General features: G+C 38.4%; 2 protein-coding genes across 9 annotated transcripts in view; one reads left to right on the forward strand and one right to left on the reverse strand.

Moving 5' to 3' along the window:
* Positions 1 to 142: 142 nt before the first annotated feature.
* The window catches only part of Spir (spire type actin nucleation factor), a 147,368-nt gene continuing 128,714 nt past the window's right edge, over positions 143 to 18,796 (reverse strand). For 4 of the 8 annotated variants that reach the window (XM_071720034.1, XM_071720036.1, XM_071720033.1 and 1 more), the window contains one exon: positions 143 to 1,731. In XM_071720034.1, the coding sequence (XP_071576135.1) occupies positions 1,456 to 1,731 (276 nt within the window). In that variant the 3' untranslated portion in view covers positions 143 to 1,455. The other 4 variants (XM_071720039.1, XM_071720037.1, XM_071720041.1 and 1 more) reach the window with 3 other exon arrangements.
* LOC139781204 (uncharacterized) lies at positions 16,972 to 17,658 on the forward strand. The gene has a single exon (XM_071720029.1). The coding sequence runs from the start codon at positions 16,972 to 16,974 to the stop codon at positions 17,530 to 17,532; it is 561 nt and encodes a 186-aa protein (XP_071576130.1). The 3' UTR covers positions 17,533 to 17,658.

An 18,796-nucleotide genomic window follows, 5' to 3' on the forward strand; every position in this document is an offset into this window, starting at 1 on the left:
GAGAGAGGAGAGAGAGAGAGAGAGAGAGAGAGGAGAGAGAGAGAGAGGAGAGAGAGAGAGAGAGAGAGAGAGAGAGAGAGAGAGAGAGAGAGAGAGAGGAGAGAGAGAGAGAGAGAGAAGGAAAGAGGAAGGGGGGAGGTGTCGTCCGGAAGTGAGGAAGGTTGGAGGGGGGAGCGGGGAAAGAAGAGATAGAAGAAAGGGGGAAGAGAAGGAGGAGAAGGGGGAGATAAAGGAGTGGGAAAAGGGATCGGGGAGGACGGATTGGCAGAGAAAAGAGAATATAAAGAGATGGGTGGAAGAGGTGATAAGAAGGAGGGTAGGGCTAAGGGGGGAGAAGAAAAGCGGCGAGATAGGAGCTGACGGAGGTTGGAGGGAGGAAGAGGGATATGAGCAGGAAGGGTGGAGGATTGTAAGTAGGAGGGGTGGAGAAGGAGGGGAGAGGAGGGTCAGCTGGGGAGATGAGAAGAGGGAGCAGGGGGAGTGATGAGAAGAGGGAACTGGAAGGCAGGGAGCAAGATGGGTCGAGCGAGGGAAGGAGGCAGGGGAAGACGGGAAGGAAAGAGGAGGAGGAGCGCAGAGGCAAGGTAGAGGGACGGCAGAAGGAAGCGGACAGGAGAGTGGAGGAGGAGAGAGAGAAGATAAGAAGGCTGAGGGAGAGAGTGAAGAAGAGGAGAGGGAGCAAAAGGAGAGAAGGAAAAAAAATGTTATTTGGAGGGGGTTGGAAGAGAGGGATGCGAAGGAGAGGAGTCTGACAGAGAGGGTGACGAAGGTGTTGGGAAGGATGCCGAGGATAAGAAAAGTGTGGGAAAGGAGAGGGGAAGGAGGAAAGGAGGTTGTGCTGGTGGAGATGGAGGACGAGAGGGATAGGGCGGAGTTGCTGGAGAGGCACTGAGAACTAAGGCAGAGGTGACGGTATAGGGGTGGATGAGGATCTAACGATGGAGGAAAGAAGGATGAGGTGAAAGATTTTGGAGAAGGCAAGGGTGGAGAGGAAGAGAAGGAGGAGGGTTTTCATGGACAACAGGAGAATTTGGATTGAGGGAAGGGAGATATTTTGGGAGGAGAAGGAAGGGAAATGGAAGGAGGAGTAGTGGAAGAGGGTCGTGGGGAGAGGGGAAAGGCTAATTTTTGGTTGAGTTACAGAGAGAAAAGGTGAGGTAGAGGAAGGAGTAGATCGGAGAAGGGAGGAAAGAAGGTGGAGAGACTGAGGAGCAGGGCGCAGGTGGAAGCAGGGAGGAAGAGAAGAGAAGGGGAAGGGAGGAGCAGGAGGAGGGCGAGGGCGGGGTTTGCGGGGGTGGGAGGGTAACAGATTGTGAAGGTCGCTTATGACCAGGTCGGGTAAAAGGGCGATGAGAAGTTTCTTGTAAGAGGTTTGGGACCGTTCCCCGAAATAAGAAACGCCTTGTAAACCCCAAGGGGACACAATAAACGCATACATACATACATACTTACTCTTTATAACCCTATTTTTGAAGATTCATGGTGGCCTAACCCCTTAATTAAGAAAGATGCATGGTAGCGCAGCGCCAGTTGTTGTGCCTTGTATAAGGACGAGAGTGTGCAAATGAGTATAGACGATGAACACAGGAAGTATGCTAAATACGTATATTTATTATAGCGAGACGTATCGTACAAGGGCCTGAGACCGACTGTCTGTAGTTGTGGTGGCGCGCACGTACTGCCCTTCGGACGTGGCGCACTCTGTCGACACGCTAGCGTAGCGTGTGGTCCCTAATAATAAAAATATGTATAACTCTTAACGACAGTTTCATTATCGTTATATTTGCATTGCGCAGATATTATATGGTAAAAAGCTGCAACGACAATATAACAATAACGAAACTGTCGTTACAGAATAGGCCCACTTGTACGCCACAGTGAACGTAAAATTCAAATGCATGCATGACAATAAGAGCAGATTGTTGCATGTAATGCCCGAGCCCAAGTTCAAGAAGGACGGTAATCAAATCACTTATGTCATTCCGTCGATGGGCATCATTGACGGTGATACTAATACAAGACAATAGATCCGCATTGATCAATTATAGTCTGACGACATATTCGAGACTGTATCATAAAAAAATATATTATAATAATCGTCAAACGTGTGCCGCCATGCGATTGTTCAACATTTAGCGATTTTATGTGACAATATCCAGCACTCAAAGTTCGCATTTGAAAGTTTTTCTTGGTTGAATCAATATTGCATATTTTTTATGCAATATTAATCACATTGTAACAAATGTCAATACAATGTGAATTTTACTATATGACAAAAGTTCGATCAATGTCTACATCTGTTGTGTAATCAAACGTTCAAATTAAATGTGATGTCCAAGTTCTCGTTATAATATGATAAAACAGTTTCTCGCGCAGCATAGAATACATGTTACGTTCATCTAGTTACTTTACAAGTTATTATCTAGTTACCTAGTTATTTTACAAGTTTGTTCATTTTGCGTCTCGCACGTTCTCGGGTGTCACCGCCATGTCACAGTTGGCAATCTTTCCTTTCCGTTTCCGGCATGCATCGCGCGTTCGTTTCCGTTAGTAAAAAAAATTCTGTTAGAGAAGCGCACACGCAAGCGAGTTACAATAAACCAGTTCGTCTCAATACATCAGTACGCGTAATTATTCTCTCCCTGCCTCTTTCGCCTCCTATCACAGCTTCAACATAATATATTATTATAGGTAGGGGAGACCGGGGCCTAACCGTCGCCGGAGTTGAACCGTCAAATCAAATATCTCGGAACCTGTATATTGTGCGAACTCGCTATTAACATTGTAAACGCTGCTTATGGTACCCATGTGACCAACGGAGTTTCGGCAGGTTACCTGCCGTGTTATAATTTTTACGAGGGCAAACGTGTTTTCGGAAGGTGAAAGTTACATTTTCTGCGCGTGGAAATTTTGTAATATCTGCAATAATATTTGCTCTCCAAATCTCGAGGTACGTGATTATAAAGAGTAATGCATGCTGAACACGAATCCAGTGTAGTTTTTTCATTATCGTTGATGTCTAATATTTCGTGGGCGATCAAACCTGAAACTTGTGTTTGGGGTTAATCCGTCAGTAAGCAGTCCGGGTGCATTTCCAATGCATTTCCGGGCATTTCCAGGCTCACTGCATATGGAATATGGATGAGACGGGAATTACAACCGTTCAGACACCGAATAGAGTCATCGGACGTCGAGGAGTGAAACAAGTCGGGCGAGTGACTTCTGCGGAAAGAGGAACCCTCGTAACTATTTTTTAATAATGTTTCGCATAAAAATTTTAAATAAATTTTTATATTTTTCTCTTAAAAAACAATTATTAAGATGTATCATATCATTTTTCAGGATTAGATGTACGTATATGTATTGAAATTGCAGTGTGACGGTTAAACCCCGGCATTTTTGAGATTTCAATTTTTCCACCGTTGTCGTTTTTGCTCTATACCGGTTAAACAAAGCGACGTAGATAAAAATTTCCTATATAAATTTTGTAGCTAAAGTTTCACTCTTTACAGTGGTATACCACATTTAACTAAAATTATTTACTTTCTTGTTAAAAATCGGCACCGAAAAAAAACTGACGGTTAGGCCCCGGTCTCCCCTATATATTATATATAATATTGCAGACGTATGGAAAACAGATTTCAAATGGGTTTCTTTCTATGAAAAGACTGTTGACGAAAACGTTACAATTATGTTTTAAAAACATTATTTATTTTTCTCCAATGACGTTATAATGTTATATAGCACTATAATTTCTAAAGTTATATTTTTCGTACGTGTTCTATGTTTCAATGATTTCAGTGAAGAAACATTTTTAACATTTTTTGAAGAGTAAACGCTAAGAAGTTTGAAATCTTGTTAATTGTGGTGCCTGCATAATAGATATAATAAAAAAGTTAAGAGTATGTAAAGAGAAAATGTAAGATGCAGATTTTGTATTGTAACAAATCGATCTAGAGAATAGTTCTAGAGATTAGTTACTTCTTTATTTTTGTATCACGGCGTTGGTACTATTGCGAGGCGCTGCACGACACGAACAGAGGGCGATACGATTTTCAGAAGAGATACGAGCGTCGTCGGGTAACGCACGCAATCACGTAGAGAGCTACGGCTTAAAGTTTTTGTACACTTTACCTTTTCTTTTCACGTTTATTATTAAACTATTACCTATTAGTAGTCAGAGTTTATTTCCTTGACCTCCAACAATTGGTAGAATAGCGTGGTTCAGAAGAAGAAAAAGGGACTCCGGTCAAGAGAAAGAGGCTGCTTGAAAGATAACGTACAAGAAACGTGAGTGAAGGACAGAAAAATGGCGGATAAAACGGCGTTGCCCACAATCCCGTTGCTGAAGAAAGACAATTATTTCCATTGGCGTGTTAAAATGGAATCCGCCTTGCAGTTGAAAAGGCTGCTGAGTGTTCTAACCGTTGACAGGCCAACGGGAGACGATAAGAAAAGGGAACAAGCGGAATGGGACGAGAAGAATGCTGACGCAGTAGCGTGTATACGCTTATCGTTAAGTGACGAACAAGTATTGCAGTTCGCTAATGAAAACAGTGCGAAACAATTATGGAAGGCAATACTAGATGCGTACACGGAACTAGCGGAAGACAGAGCGTTTGATGCCGGGGAGGAACTGCGGAATATCAAAATGACAGATGACGAAACAATCAGCGAGTACATAAACCGTGCACGAGGATTAGCGGTAAAATGTAATTCAGCCGGTTTAAATATATCCGATCGCCAGCTGGTATACAATGTCGTCAGAGGGCTTCATCAAAAATTCAGTCAGGTTCGTGAGATACTAAAAACCCAGAGGGAAAAGAGGTTAGACGAAGTTCAAGAGATTCTCAAGGAGAAAGAAAGAGAGCTGCAGAAGAAGAATGCAGGTACCAGCAATACCGACAGTCAAGAGAAGGCGTACATAGTGAGAGATCGTAAGAAGAAATATAATAAGAAATGCTTTGTGTGTAGTAAATTAGGTCACGTAGCAAAAGATTGTTACCATCGAAAGGACAGACAAGGACAAACAACCGTTAAGAATCGTGGAAAACACACAAATGATAACAGTAAAGGTAACAATAGTAAAAGAGCAGACTATATATCAGATCAAAAAGTAAACGTTAATTTTCAGGCTTTTAATGCTAATGTGTGTCCTAAACTTAAAAATAACGATTGGATCATAGACAGTGGTTGTACGTCACATATGACTAATAATAGGAAAAATTATGTAACGTTTAAAACTATTAATGGTAAGATTTATTGAGCAGGTCGACATAATATTGTAAAGTCAAAAGGTATAGGTTCTATAAAACTTAAAGTGCGCAATGATAAAGGTATGTCACGTTACATTATAATGAATGACGTCGTATATGTTCCAAGTTTATGTAATACCTTATTGTCAGTAATGAGGTTAATAGACCATGATTTAGAAGTTAATTTTATAGATTACGAAGTAAAGATTAATAGAAAGGATGGGGTAGTGTAATCATCGCTGTAGTAGAACGAGTAAATAATCATTTCGTGATCAACATAGTTCCATGGTCAGAAACTAATGTCAATTATAAATGTTACAGTGCTGGAGCAGATAATAACATTATTAATGTAATGACTCAAGAAAAATTTACAAGGAATAACGATGATTTGTGGCATCGTAGACTAAGGCATATAAACAAAGATTATATGCAGAAACTGATAAAGAAGAATCTTGCGATAGGAGTAAGTAATAACATTAAAAAAGTTACATGTGATCTATGTAAAACATGCAAGTTATCTAGAAAGCCTCATATACCGGTACCATATGATCAAAGTACTCAACCACTGGAGCTATTACATATAGATATTTGTGGGCCTATGCCAGTAGAATCAATATGGGGTGCACGATATATATTAATTATTAATAGTAGATAATTACAGTAGTATGTACTTTACTTATTTTTTAAAACATAAAAATGAAGCGTTTACTATGTTCAGAAATTTTAAAGAAAGATACGAGAATAAATTAGGTAAGAAAATTAAGTGCATCCGTACAGATAATGGTACTGAATTCATTAATAATGAATTTAAAGAGTATATCTACTAATAGAGCAGGTATAGAACATCAAAAAACTATTCCATATAACCCAGAGAGTAATGGGACAGTAGAAAGGGGAAACTGAGTACTTCTTGAACGCGCACGTACATTATTGTATGAAGCAAATCTACCATTATATTTTTGGGCCGAAGCAGTTGCAAATATTACTCAAACAACTAATCTAACTCCCAGAAAGAATAAGAATATAACTCCATATGAGTTATGAAAAGGTAAAAAGCCTAATCTAAAATATTTGAGAACCTTCGGGTGCATCGCGTATTATCACACTCCGAAGAATACGCGTAATAAACTACAACCTAGCGGTAGAAAAGCTATTATGTTGGGATATTCAAGAGATCGAATTGGTTATCGGTTGTATGACATTGAGCGTAAACAAGGTCGTCGAGGAACGCAATGTAATTTTTAATGAAAGCCTAAAAGATAATTATTTCTTGCAAAGTCACAAAGTAAAGGACAACTATGAAGGTTGGAACATCGAAGGATCCTATAGTAGAGGCCGAACTTCCTCGACGTCGATAATGTCAACATTTCTAATCCTGTTTTCTATGTTATATATCTATATCTGTCCTTGTCTAACGAGAGGCATCTGTCCTTGTTCGATTGCTGCGCCATCTCTCGCTAAACGCAATACTGCTTATCCTATCAACCTGAATGTGCTTTTGCTTAATAAAACTTCATTTTAGAATATCTTTTTTTCTAGGCGTTGAATCTTAGTTTTATTTACACAATATTGTTCCTACATGTTGTCCCTACCTCGCCTGGGTGTCCTTTTATATATATATAAACTGCAGTATTTTTGTTATTGTCGTCAGATGACAGCTGTATGTGCCCAAATTAGTAAAATTTTTAATTTTTTGTCGTTCCCGATATGAAATCGTGTGTCGCGGACTAGATTTTTGTGCGTACTTTAATTCTGTAAAAGAATTTTGCAATTCTGTAAAGCCAATTCAAAGATTTCTTAAAATAAAAAAATGTCGGTAACTACTGCCACTATAGGATCCCCTTAACACGGTAGATAATGATAATGTAGACGAGACAGAAATTGACGAACAAAACATTGATGACGACGATGATAATATAGAAGAGCCTGAAAAAGTTCAAGAAGATAATTTAGAGTTGAACGAAGATAGAGATCGCGATGTAAATAAGCGTAGAGTAGGTAGACCGATAGGTAGTACTCGAGAGGAAAATCTAAAACAAAAACAGGAATATCTAAAAACTAATGAGGAGCGTTTGGTAGAAGAAGGTGTAAGACGTTCCCAGAGAATACAGGATAAATGTCAAGCTCAGATAGCGGAAATAATAGCGATACCAAGTAATCATCACGAAGCAAGTAAAGATGTAAATTCGAAATATTGGTTGGAGGCAATGGAAGATGAGATTAAATCATTAGAAGATTACCAAGTATGGGATATAGTTAAGCGTCCTAATAACGTAAAGATAGTTAAAAGTAAATGGATTTTTAGTACTAAAAAGGATAAGGAAAATGACGGTGTAAAATTTAAAGCAAAACTCGTTGCGACAGGATACAATCAGATAAAAAATATTGATTATAAAAAGTCATATTCGCCGGTAATAATTATAGAAGCTTGGAGGACCTTAATAGCAATAACAGCTAAAAAAACGTTTGAATGTTGAGGTTCTTCAACGTAAAAACGGCTTACTTAGATAGTAACTTAGATGAAACTGTATACTTAGAACTGCCTCCTGATTTTGAACAGTAGGAAACGTTTGCAAACTTAAAAGAAGTTTATGTGGGTTGCCCCAGTCGGGTAGGAACTGGTATTATACGTTGAAAGAAGAATTGAAAAACGGTTTTAAGCCTTTAGCATCAGACAATTGCATTTTTTATAAACCTGATGAATCTTGTTTCTCCGTGTTTAGCTCCTACGTTGATGATTTCAACCCTTGACAACGACAGTAAAACACACGAAAGAACAATGAATTCACTTCGAAAAAGTTTCCATATTAATGAAACAACTGCGTCGAAAACATTTCTCGGTATACAGGTAGAAAGCGATGACGTAGGAATACATTTAAATCAAAAGGAGTATATTAAGAGTTTGTTCGACAAATATGAAATGTTAGAGTGTAAGCCCATAAATACACCAGTTGTACCAGGAGAGGATAAGACATCAGATAAATCAAAAGATGAGTACGATGTTAACAAATATCAAGAACTGGTTGGGGAATTGTTATACTTACAATTAGCCAATCGAACAAGACCAGATATAGCTTATGTAACGTCTTATTTGTCGCAATATAATCATTGTCCGGAAAAATGGCATTATTCTATAGGTAAAAGAGTATTACGTTATTTAAGCGGAACTATAAATAAATAACTAGAATTAAGTCTCTCCTCAATAGATGTACACGCAGGCAAAATAAACCTTCACCGATTACCGATAACGAGGAACAACGCATCTGGTTCACTATTCCTTATGTTTCAAACATTGCGGAGAAATTTAAAAACGTTACTAAAGATTTAAATGTCAATTTCATTTTTCAGCCTAAACAAAATGCGAAATTTCATTAGAGCACAGAAAGACCCTCTCCCAATCCAATCCAACAAAAATGTAGTTTATAAGATTTCATGTAAAAATTGTGTGATGCCTCTTACGTCGGGCAAACTATGAGACAATTAAAAACCAGGATTTCTGAACATCGAAATCACATCCATAGAAACACTACAACTCAATCCGTTATCACGGAACATAGGAATAATTTCGATCATGTATTCGATTGGGAGAATGTTGAAATACTAGACAGAGAAAGATTTTTAACTAAAAGATAGTTTCTGAAATGGCGCATATTAAGTTACAAAAGAATAGCCTTAATTCTCAAACGGATACGGATTTCCTTCACCACGCTTATGTATCCATATTAAATAAACTGTAAACCATGCTGATTGCTTGTGTATGTACTGTGTTTTAAGATGTACCACCGCTTTTGTTTCTAAAAATGTTTATATTGTCGACCCTTATGTTTCACCTTTTATTTATCATGCTTGGTTACCATGATCCGTGACATGACTAAACCGAATTGACGTTAGATATTTCGTGTCCGTCTTTCTGACAAGTTCGTTGATTCCATCTCTTTATATGAAGTTTTATATCTTTTCGGATGACACTTTACTCGAAATGGCTTTGTAATACTCTCGTTCTCCTGGCTATCGGGTGAGTTCAACAATATCACTTAAATCGACTTGAATTACAGAAAACATTTTTTACAGACATTAATTTGATAGTCAATGTCGTTTTTGGATCTTCCAATCTTGAAACTTACCGAACAAGAGGGGAGAATGGGAGCAATTATTAATTTGTAATTTTTTTGTATACCTCGCTGAAGATGGCTCAATCCCGAGCCGAAATATACGAATATATACACTGTTGAATAAATAAGTGAATTGGATCTTTTACGCACCGATAATTGCGTCTGACTCTCATAGACCCTTTATCAGTTTTTTTTATAAATAAGCGATTATCATATGATAGAGTTCGGAACATTAAAGGCGTATTCTGATGCAAGCTGGGGTAATGCAGAAAAAGGGAAATCTTCTTCAGGAGGAGCAATTTTTATAGATAACTCCCTAATTTCATGGAGATGTAATAAACAACGAACTGTTGGGAATTCTACGTGAGAGGCAGAACTGTGCGCAATAGCTGAGGTAGACACGATGTGGATACAGAATATACTAAAAGAATTAAGGTAGTTCGATGATGAAGGGCCGAAGTCAAAACAATGTTTATGATTTTTTTATCAAATCATTTATATGATTATAAAAAAATAGGATAATGCATCGCAAAGCTTCGTAACGACGTAAAAAGACCATTAGTAAGTAATTTTTACGTTGTAGAATAATATTTTGCCTGAAATAGATTAAAATGAAGTGTGTGTTAACGCGTCGCTTGACTAATTTTTAACTTGTGCCAACTCTTGAGTGCTCTACTTCGGATATTATTTCGATTAAATTATTGGCGATTTACTGAAGTACAGTAATTTCGCATTAATATTTTCGATGGAAAAAGTCGATATGATATCACAAGGTGCATGTAATTTTTTACACAAACAATTTTCCGCATGCACGAGATGAGGGCAGCGGCTTGGCAACGCCGCGCAGTTCGTGCGGTTGGTACACTTGGTACTTGTGATATAACCTAATCTAAGTGTCAGAGCTCGGCACAAACATTCAAATTTCCAAAATGAACCAACTCAGGATCGGTGGTAAATTTGCTAAATTGCAAGACGTGGAACGAAGGAAGCGAAGTATTGAACACCTGGAAAAAGCTAGAGAAGCAAAAGTACGCAAAATACATCAAGAAGAATTTATGGAATCAATAAACCCTAAATGTGAAGTGCATGGATACAGGTTAATAAAAATTGCTGAAATTTCCAAGCTAATGAAGTGCGATTCATGTGCCACAATACTCTCCTTTGATTTCGTACAGTCTGAAAAGAGATACGGCTTGGCTTCAGTGTTCGCAATCAAGTGCCACAACTGCTTGTGTATAAAGGAAGTTCACACATCGAGTAGGACAGCAGTAGAGAAAGGAAGATCATTGTACGAAATCAATGCTGCAGTTGCTCTTGGTAAGCTATTACATTTGTAATATAATAGTATTTTTTATGACTTTTTATCCTTAAAGCTTGTTGTAAGCTAAAATTGCTTACAGAGCAAGTTTCTCATCTTGTCGTAAGCTTAGCAGGCTTTCAAAAACAGATTCATACTGTGTCTCCAGCTACGTTAGATTTTATAGAATATTTCATGCTTCGCCAGAACCTACGCTGGCTTTCAAAGAATATTTTTTGCTTTGTTACAAGCTATGCTAGTTTTCAGAACAAGTTTCATAATAATACGTAATCTTAATGGACATTAAATATTTAAATGTTCATCGTTTAATACCATTTTTTTATTTTCCAAGGTTGCATAGATTCCGGTGTTGGACACGAGCAATTGACAACACTACTCACAGCAATGGATGTTCCACCGATAACCCACCAAGTGCTAAAGAAATGCGAAGAACAATTTGGAGAAGCATTTATTAGAGTTGCGGATAGATCCTGCTGGAGTGCTATCATAGAAGAAAAGGCTCTTACCCTTGCTGATGAATGTCCCTCGACGCAGTGAGTTTTATATAACAATATTTTGTATTTCAAAAACCGTACCTTCGCTATATTAAATTTGTTGTTTTTGCAGAATCAATAGTACCAGCAAGAGAAATCCTCGATTCCAACAGCGAAAAACTATTCTGATGCTTAAGAAATCCCTGAATAAATAATGATAATAATAGAATAAATAATGATAATAATGTGCCTTACTATAATTGGATTTTTATTATTTAGGTTTTTAGATTTCGTCTAGTACGCATCCAGAATGTTCCAGCAGGTTGTACGCGCTTTACTTTAAATATTCCCCATCCTAATTTGTTCTTGAATGGGCTTTGGCAGTTTTCCTGTTTTTGATTGATTACCAGCTTTTCTCTATTTTTCATTACTAGCATGGTTCTTCTAAATTTTAATAAATTATAATTTTCTGTAATTTTTATTACAGCCGTTGTCTTCAAATGGTTGTCTAACTTTTCCTGCATCTGATGTTTACTTGCATACTCTAACTCATTTTGCATTTCTAGCCCTGACCCTAAAAGTCGCCGAGATCTTATACATGCTACTATTTTCTACTATGTTCTAATATGTTTATAATGATTTTATTTCTATTTCTCTCTAAGCACTATTTGTTGAAAGACTAAAAAAAAGTTTTGCACGCTTTCTATTTGTTTGTTTTCAACTACTTGTGTGTATATATGTTATTAATAATTTACACAGTTACATTCCAAGCGGTGACTCTTATTCGCAAGATTCTGCAGCGTCCGTAGTCGACGTGACAGTCTCGTACGACTTTGGCTGGCAGAAACGAGGAAACGGTCGAACATACGATAGTAAGAGCGGTCAGGGTTCTGTTGGCGGCTTCCGCTCTAAGAAACTCTTGGCTTATGGCGTGAAGAGCACATGCTGTGCCATGTGCCGAAAGGGCCACTCACCTAACAGCCACAAGTGTACCAAAAATTGGTCGGGGAGTGCGAAATCCATGGAGGCAGATACAGCGGTTCAAATAATGGTGAAAAATCCAGATTTTAAAAAAGCTGGAATCCGAATAGGAACACTTATTGGGGATGAAGATTCGTCCACAATCGCGGCAGTCCAACGAGAAACTTCACATCGAGTCGTCAAGTGGTCGGATTCCAATCATGTGCGTAAAAAGTTCACGGGGAAACTTTATAAGTTGGCCAGCACCCATCGAGAGCTTGACAGAGGATCTGTCATCCCATATTTGAAGCGATGCTTCAATTATGCCTTGGACCAAAATAAAGGAAATACTGAAGCTACGACGAAAGCTCTATTAAGCATTGCCGAGCATATATTTGGGAGCCATAGCAACTGCGGCACTTGGTGTGAGGCCAAAGACAATCCGGAGTACGTGTTTAAAAGTTTACCGAAGGGAAAACCTCTTTTCAGTAAAAGTCTGCAAACTGCACTTCACGGGGTCTTGATGGAGTTCACATCTCGGGTGTTGAAAGTTGCGCCAGGGGGATCGTCTCAACTCAATGAATCATTTAACCATATGGTGGCCACCAGAGCACCGAAGTCCAGACATTACTCATCTTCGCGTTCTATCCTTCTGCGAGTGGCAGCAGCAGTCTGTCAGAAAAATGTTGGAGCTAAACACATCATCGATGTAAGAGTCGAAGCTGGATTACCGCCAGGAACGATAGCTGAAGAATACCGCCTACGAAGAGAAGTCTTGCAACGAGCAATAGCTGTAAAACGTACCACACTCGAAGCAAAACGCCGTCGATGTTATTTGAAAAATAAAAGGCAACGTATCACCATAGCACGAGAGAGCAGGGAAGGGATTACTTATCAATCGGGTATGGGACTGGATCTTCCTATCGAAACAACTTGTGAAATTGATGAACCTCTCCGTGAAGACAGTCCGCAAGTCATCGTTGACATCGAAACTACTGGTCTGGCATCTACTGCAGACATCGTTCAAATAGCAGCGAAGTGTGGCGATCAGGAGTTCGCACGGTACATGTTACCTTCCCAATCTATAAATTGTCATGCAGCAGAAAAAACTGGATTATCAGTGGTTGGAGGAGAGCTACATCATTACAGTAAGGTAGTGACGACGATTCCACCACGAGAAGTAGGAGAAGAATTTATACGCTTCCTCGGAGAATGTGGTCCACAGGCGCTGCTGCTCGAACATAATATCGTACGCTTCGATGCACCGCGGATCATGCGTTGGCTACAAGGACTCGGTCTCTTGGAAAGTTTTGTCAAAGGTGTTTATGGAGTGTGCGATACAATTCCACTCATCGGACAAGGAAAAGTTAAAAAACAAGAAGAGCTCGCAAAGTTATATTTGAAGGGCGAGGAATGGGAAAGAATTATAGCTGGTTCTCACAATGCCTTAACTGACTGCCAGATCCTGTACGGTTTACTAGCTCATTTCAAAGTAAGCGATACAGCAATTACGGCTGGGGCTTTGAGATTGCAGACTTTACTGCAACGGCCAGCAATCGCAAAGAAGAAAGCGCAATTTCTAGAAACTCTTCAGTGCCTAAGAGATCATATTTCGAAGAACATGATGTCGAAAATCGCTGCTGCCGGTATCAATATGAACAGCCTTCGTGATGCGTTCAATGGATCTGGCGCTGACGGTGTCAAACTATGTTTGGCCGTAAGTGTCAATGGAAAACCCCGAGTAACATCGAACAAAAAGATTATCGATAAAGTCATCGATTTCCTTGCTTCGTCGAACGAGGAGAGAGGGATGGAAGTAAGGCCATCTTCTGCATCGGAGTCTAACAATCATTCGCGTTTGCCACATACTGGGTGTGCTGCCTCGACTGGCTAGTGTATGCTATATCTATTATACGTAAGAATGGCCAGTTAGCTTTTTCAAATAATTGGGCTGTCTGATAATAACGTCAAAAATGTATACATAGTGACAAAAATTAATGACCAAAAATTGAATATATTACACATTGAAATTATAGTGATATTATATGTATACAATTTATTTTCACTTTTTATTTTATAGGTGCAGCCAAGAGATGTACACCGTTCGATGCTCGACAACTGCCTACCTGCTGCTGGACAGCCGTCTTTACGCTAATCATACTCGCCTCTTCACCGGCTTTCGCAGTGTCGTGTCCATTCCCAGAGATGAGATTTTTATAGCTATCTTGATTGTTAGGACAATAAATTTGAAAAAATTGAGTATAAAAATATAAATATAAATTACTGTTAAATTACATTTAAACAGTAAAAACTAATAAATAAAATATTTTGACGAATTTGACATTACATTACCGACTATATTGATTCCACCCCCGCATCCTGTTCTTTATTTCCCTTTTCTCTGCGTTATGCACGTTTTAAAATTAATTTTCTATACAAAAATGTGATATATAACAAGGTTTTAATCGGGTAAGATTCCTCATCTCGTGTTAACCAAATAAAATTCGAGTAGCTAGAATAAATTAGACGCAAAAATGGTATAACAATTTACTTGTACTTCGAACATTCATGTTAGAAATCACAAATACGATAAAATTACATTACCTCTAACTGATTTAATGTATGTACTACACCCCTGATTTTTCCCATTTAGTTTTATTTTCGATTTTCCCACAGTAATATTATCACTGTTTCCGGATAATCTATTTCGGCAATACCGTTTCGCTGATAATTTAATTATCAGTTAATTTATAGCATAATTTATAGCAGCACTTTATATTTCGTCAAAGCCGTCGTATATACACATTTGTCTTTGCGAGCACTCACACCTAACCTTACGCCGACGATCCCAGCATGCAGCGTTGCCACGTCGCCACGCTCGAGTTGTGAAAGTCAGCGCTTGAGTACCGGAAACCAAACTTTAATTATTAATTTAAAAAAAACTGTACGGTGGATCGTGTTCACCTTCAACTATAGGCTTCCTCACAGTGTCCTCTTTCCATCGATATATATTGTTCGGACATTTTTGGCAAAAGATTTTTCGCAAACTCGTGTTATTCATAGGAAAATACCTCTTTTCCTATTAGACCAATGTTAAAATCACCTAATTTTGAAATTAAATATCTTGAGAATGGGACGGTAAATTATCTTTTTTTTGGGCTTAATCGATTCAGGAGAGTTCCTTCTTTCGATATAAAAAATAAAACCTATCACTTTTGGCAAAAGTCGTTCATCATCGAACTACCTTAAGATGCATGGAATATCTTAATATGCCAATATGTATATTCAGCGACAACAGAGCTGCGATTCAGTGGTTAAACAATGCTAGTTCGTCTAAGAGAACTCGACACGTTAATTTAAAATACCATTTTGTACGGGATGAGATTGAGAAAAATGTCTTTAAAATATTATATTTGAACACAGGCGAAATGATTGCCGATTGTTTTACGAAAGCGGTGTCAAAAGAAAAACTTGATTGGTGCTGTAAACAAATGTCTATTATTTAATGCGCTAGTGATGTAAGATCGATTTGTAGGAGGAGAGTGTAAGATGCAGATTTTGTATTGTAACAAACCGATCTAGAGAATAGTTACTTTTTTATTTTTGTATTTTTGTATCACGGCATTGGTACTATTGCGAGGCGCTGCGCGACACGAACAGAGGGCGATACGATTTTCAGAAGAGACACGAGCGTCGTCGGGTAACGCACGCAATCACGCAGAGAGCTACGGCTTAAAGTTTTTGTACACTTCACCTTTTCTTTTCACGTTTATTATTAGTAGCCAGAGTTTATTTCCTTGACCTCCAACAGAAAAGATTTGCAGTACAAGTCAATTATGTATACATGACATATGCGAATCACTTGCGTGACGTGAAGCATCCGAGAAATTTGATAAACTCTCCGTATACTGATATATTCCATTATATTGCGCATTGCGCCCAAGATGCATTTCTCTGTAAATACTCTGTAATATTGATAATCGATAATAAAATGGCTATGAGAGTCAGACGCAGTTATCGGTGCGTAAATGATCAAAATCACTAATTTATTCCAAGTAAATTACAATCGAACGTTTCGGCTCAACACTTCGAGCCATCTTCAGCGATGTCAAATGACGAAAATTAAAATGTTACAAAGTTCTCCATTCCAACGTGGTAAGTTTCCTTGTTTGGAGATTTCAGGAAACAAAATTGAAAAAGACTACAAGATCCATATCTGTAAAGATAGTTACCCTGTTACATCAAGTATTCAATTAAAAAATCCATGGCAACTCACCAAGTAGTCTGGAGAACGAATGCATCAGAACAAGCCGAACGAGGCGAGAATATAAATGCGGAGTGAACATCACAAAGAAAAATAATCTGTACTCAGGGATTCTGAGAATCCGACGGCACAACGCACGAAACGGTATTAACAGTAAAAATGTCTTAAGTCAAAAATATAGACGTGTAGGTCAAGCAAGTAAGAAATAAAACTAATAAATATTCCGTGTATAAACAATGAAAATTATAAACGTGTAGGTCAAGCAAGTAAGAAATAAAACTAAATATTCTATGTATAAACAATGACAGGTGATACGACGCAAAAAGTTTATGGACATGGTTTACAATTTGTTTAGAATAGACACGTATGCATGGTGCATAAACTCTGTATCGGTTTGCAAGTTGAGACTATTCTTTTGTAGCTTAATATGTGATATCTCTGAAACAAGTCGTTTTCCTAAAAATTGTTCCTTATCTAGAATTTCAACGTTCTCTCAATCAAATTCGTGGTCGAAATTGATTCTATGTTCGGTAATGACGGACTGGGTTGTTGTATTTCTCCGAATATGGTTACGATTTTATCGGTTATCATGATTTATGTTAGATTCGATGCACCGTTGATATTGCGACACATGAAGAAGTTCGGACTTCTTAAAGAATTTCAGTCTGTCGTAATAGGTTTCGCAGATACGTTGCATCTCTTTCGCAATTTACTTCCGAATCGGAAGAAAGAAAAGAAAAGGTATACCCAAACAGCCCTCGCGGAAGATCTCTTGGGGTCTGAGTCGATAGCAGGAGCTCATAATGCTGTTACCGACGTCTCAATTCTAAAAAGATTAGTTTGCAGTAGCGGAATTACCGACGATATGATAAAGGGAACAATAAAAACGACCGGTGAAATCTTGCGTGCAGAGAATAATGCTGTCGTCCATGCACACAACAAAATCACTCTCGAAAGTTTGAAAGACATCTCGGCTGGCATGAAAACCAAAATGACAAAAGCCGGCATCACATTGGAAATACTTGAAAAGACATTAGCGGATTGTGGACCGGAAGGGATTCGAATGCTGCTTTGCGAAGATGTTAGAGGCAAGCCTCGAGTAACGAAAAAAAATCAAGTACTCATGGCGATTGTGCAACAGCTCGAATAGAGCAAACTTCAAACATTAATTAAAGTGTATAATTTATCATAATATAAGTTTGAATAAATATTGTATGTATAACAATTTAACAATATTTGAATATTTTTTATTCATATGCTCAGTAATTTTATTCATTATTCCACTGGATTCTATCTTCCTTTGAGTCTCGAATTTTTCACTCTATGTATGGTAAAGGGAGAAGATAATATATATAGATAGAAAAAATAGAAGTTACCACAGATAAAACAAGGCAAATAAAAAAGAAAAGAGTTTGCAAAACAATCCTTTTTACAATTTTCGCAGAATTTGGGGCTAACAAGTATCTGAAAAACAGTTCATTACTTACATAATGCAATACCACTAATTAATATCATTTTTTATTACATTTTACATGCCATAAAAAAATATTTTTTGTTACTGTTACGTCCTGCGAACTAAACGATTTCCCTTTTTCGCGGAAACTCCTATGCGCCTAGGATAGGCCTTAAGATTACGATAAGTAAACTGAGCACGGACGGTTATCGATCGGCGAGTGAGCCTTGATCCCCTCACATTCCTTTTTTTTACGATCAAACTGCCTGTTTGCTTGAAGAACTAAAAGCGACCTCCCAGACGGATTCTATCAGTTGTCTGGCCCACCCGGCGACATGACGCGCGAAAAGAGCCTTAGTCGCAGATAAAATTGGTAAAGATCTTTATTGCATCGAGCGAGGTTTGCTCGTACGATGTTTCCGACAAACAGAAACAAAGCCTAACACGTGTTCTAAAATACACATGGTGGAAGTTTCTGTTTGCACTTAAGATCGAGAGGTATGGATCGTCTGTTAACATAAGAAGAGGGTCGCGAGATAAATAAGGACCCCTAATAAAAAGGTGAAGATCGGCAATAGTCAAAAACAAATGAGTCACTGGAAGAATCGCTGGGTTGCACCCCGATAAGACAGTGGGGGCTTTACCAATGAACAGCCGGAAAAACCGATAACCGTCTCTAAGCTTCTAGGATAGGCAAAGACTTAAGAATCTAGCTCTTGGGTGAGAAACATCTCGCCCAATAAGAAATCCTTCAGACAAAAATTAGAAACATCCCGCCAACCAGAAGTTCCCAAAATGAAAACCTGACACATCCCACACGCAATTCACCCTTCCCATCCTTAGAACTTTCCTATATAAATCGCGACATCGCAGGACTTGCTCTCTTGCCCAGCTCCTCTTCAGCCAGATCATCTCGTCGCCTCGCCTCCTTTCTATTTACTGCGCCAGATTCAAATCTCAT

This window comes from Temnothorax nylanderi, unplaced genomic scaffold (genome assembly GCF_030848795.1).
Source record: "Temnothorax nylanderi isolate EJ_2023f unplaced genomic scaffold, tnyl_v1.0 TNYL_tig0322_pilon, whole genome shotgun sequence".
In the NCBI taxonomy this organism is placed as follows: domain Eukaryota; kingdom Metazoa; phylum Arthropoda; class Insecta; order Hymenoptera; family Formicidae; genus Temnothorax; species Temnothorax nylanderi.

Coding starts and splice junctions, on each gene's coding strand:
- LOC139781204 (XM_071720029.1), top strand. CDS start 16,972: ATGATTTATGTTAGATTCGATGCACCGTTGATATTGCGACACATGAAG.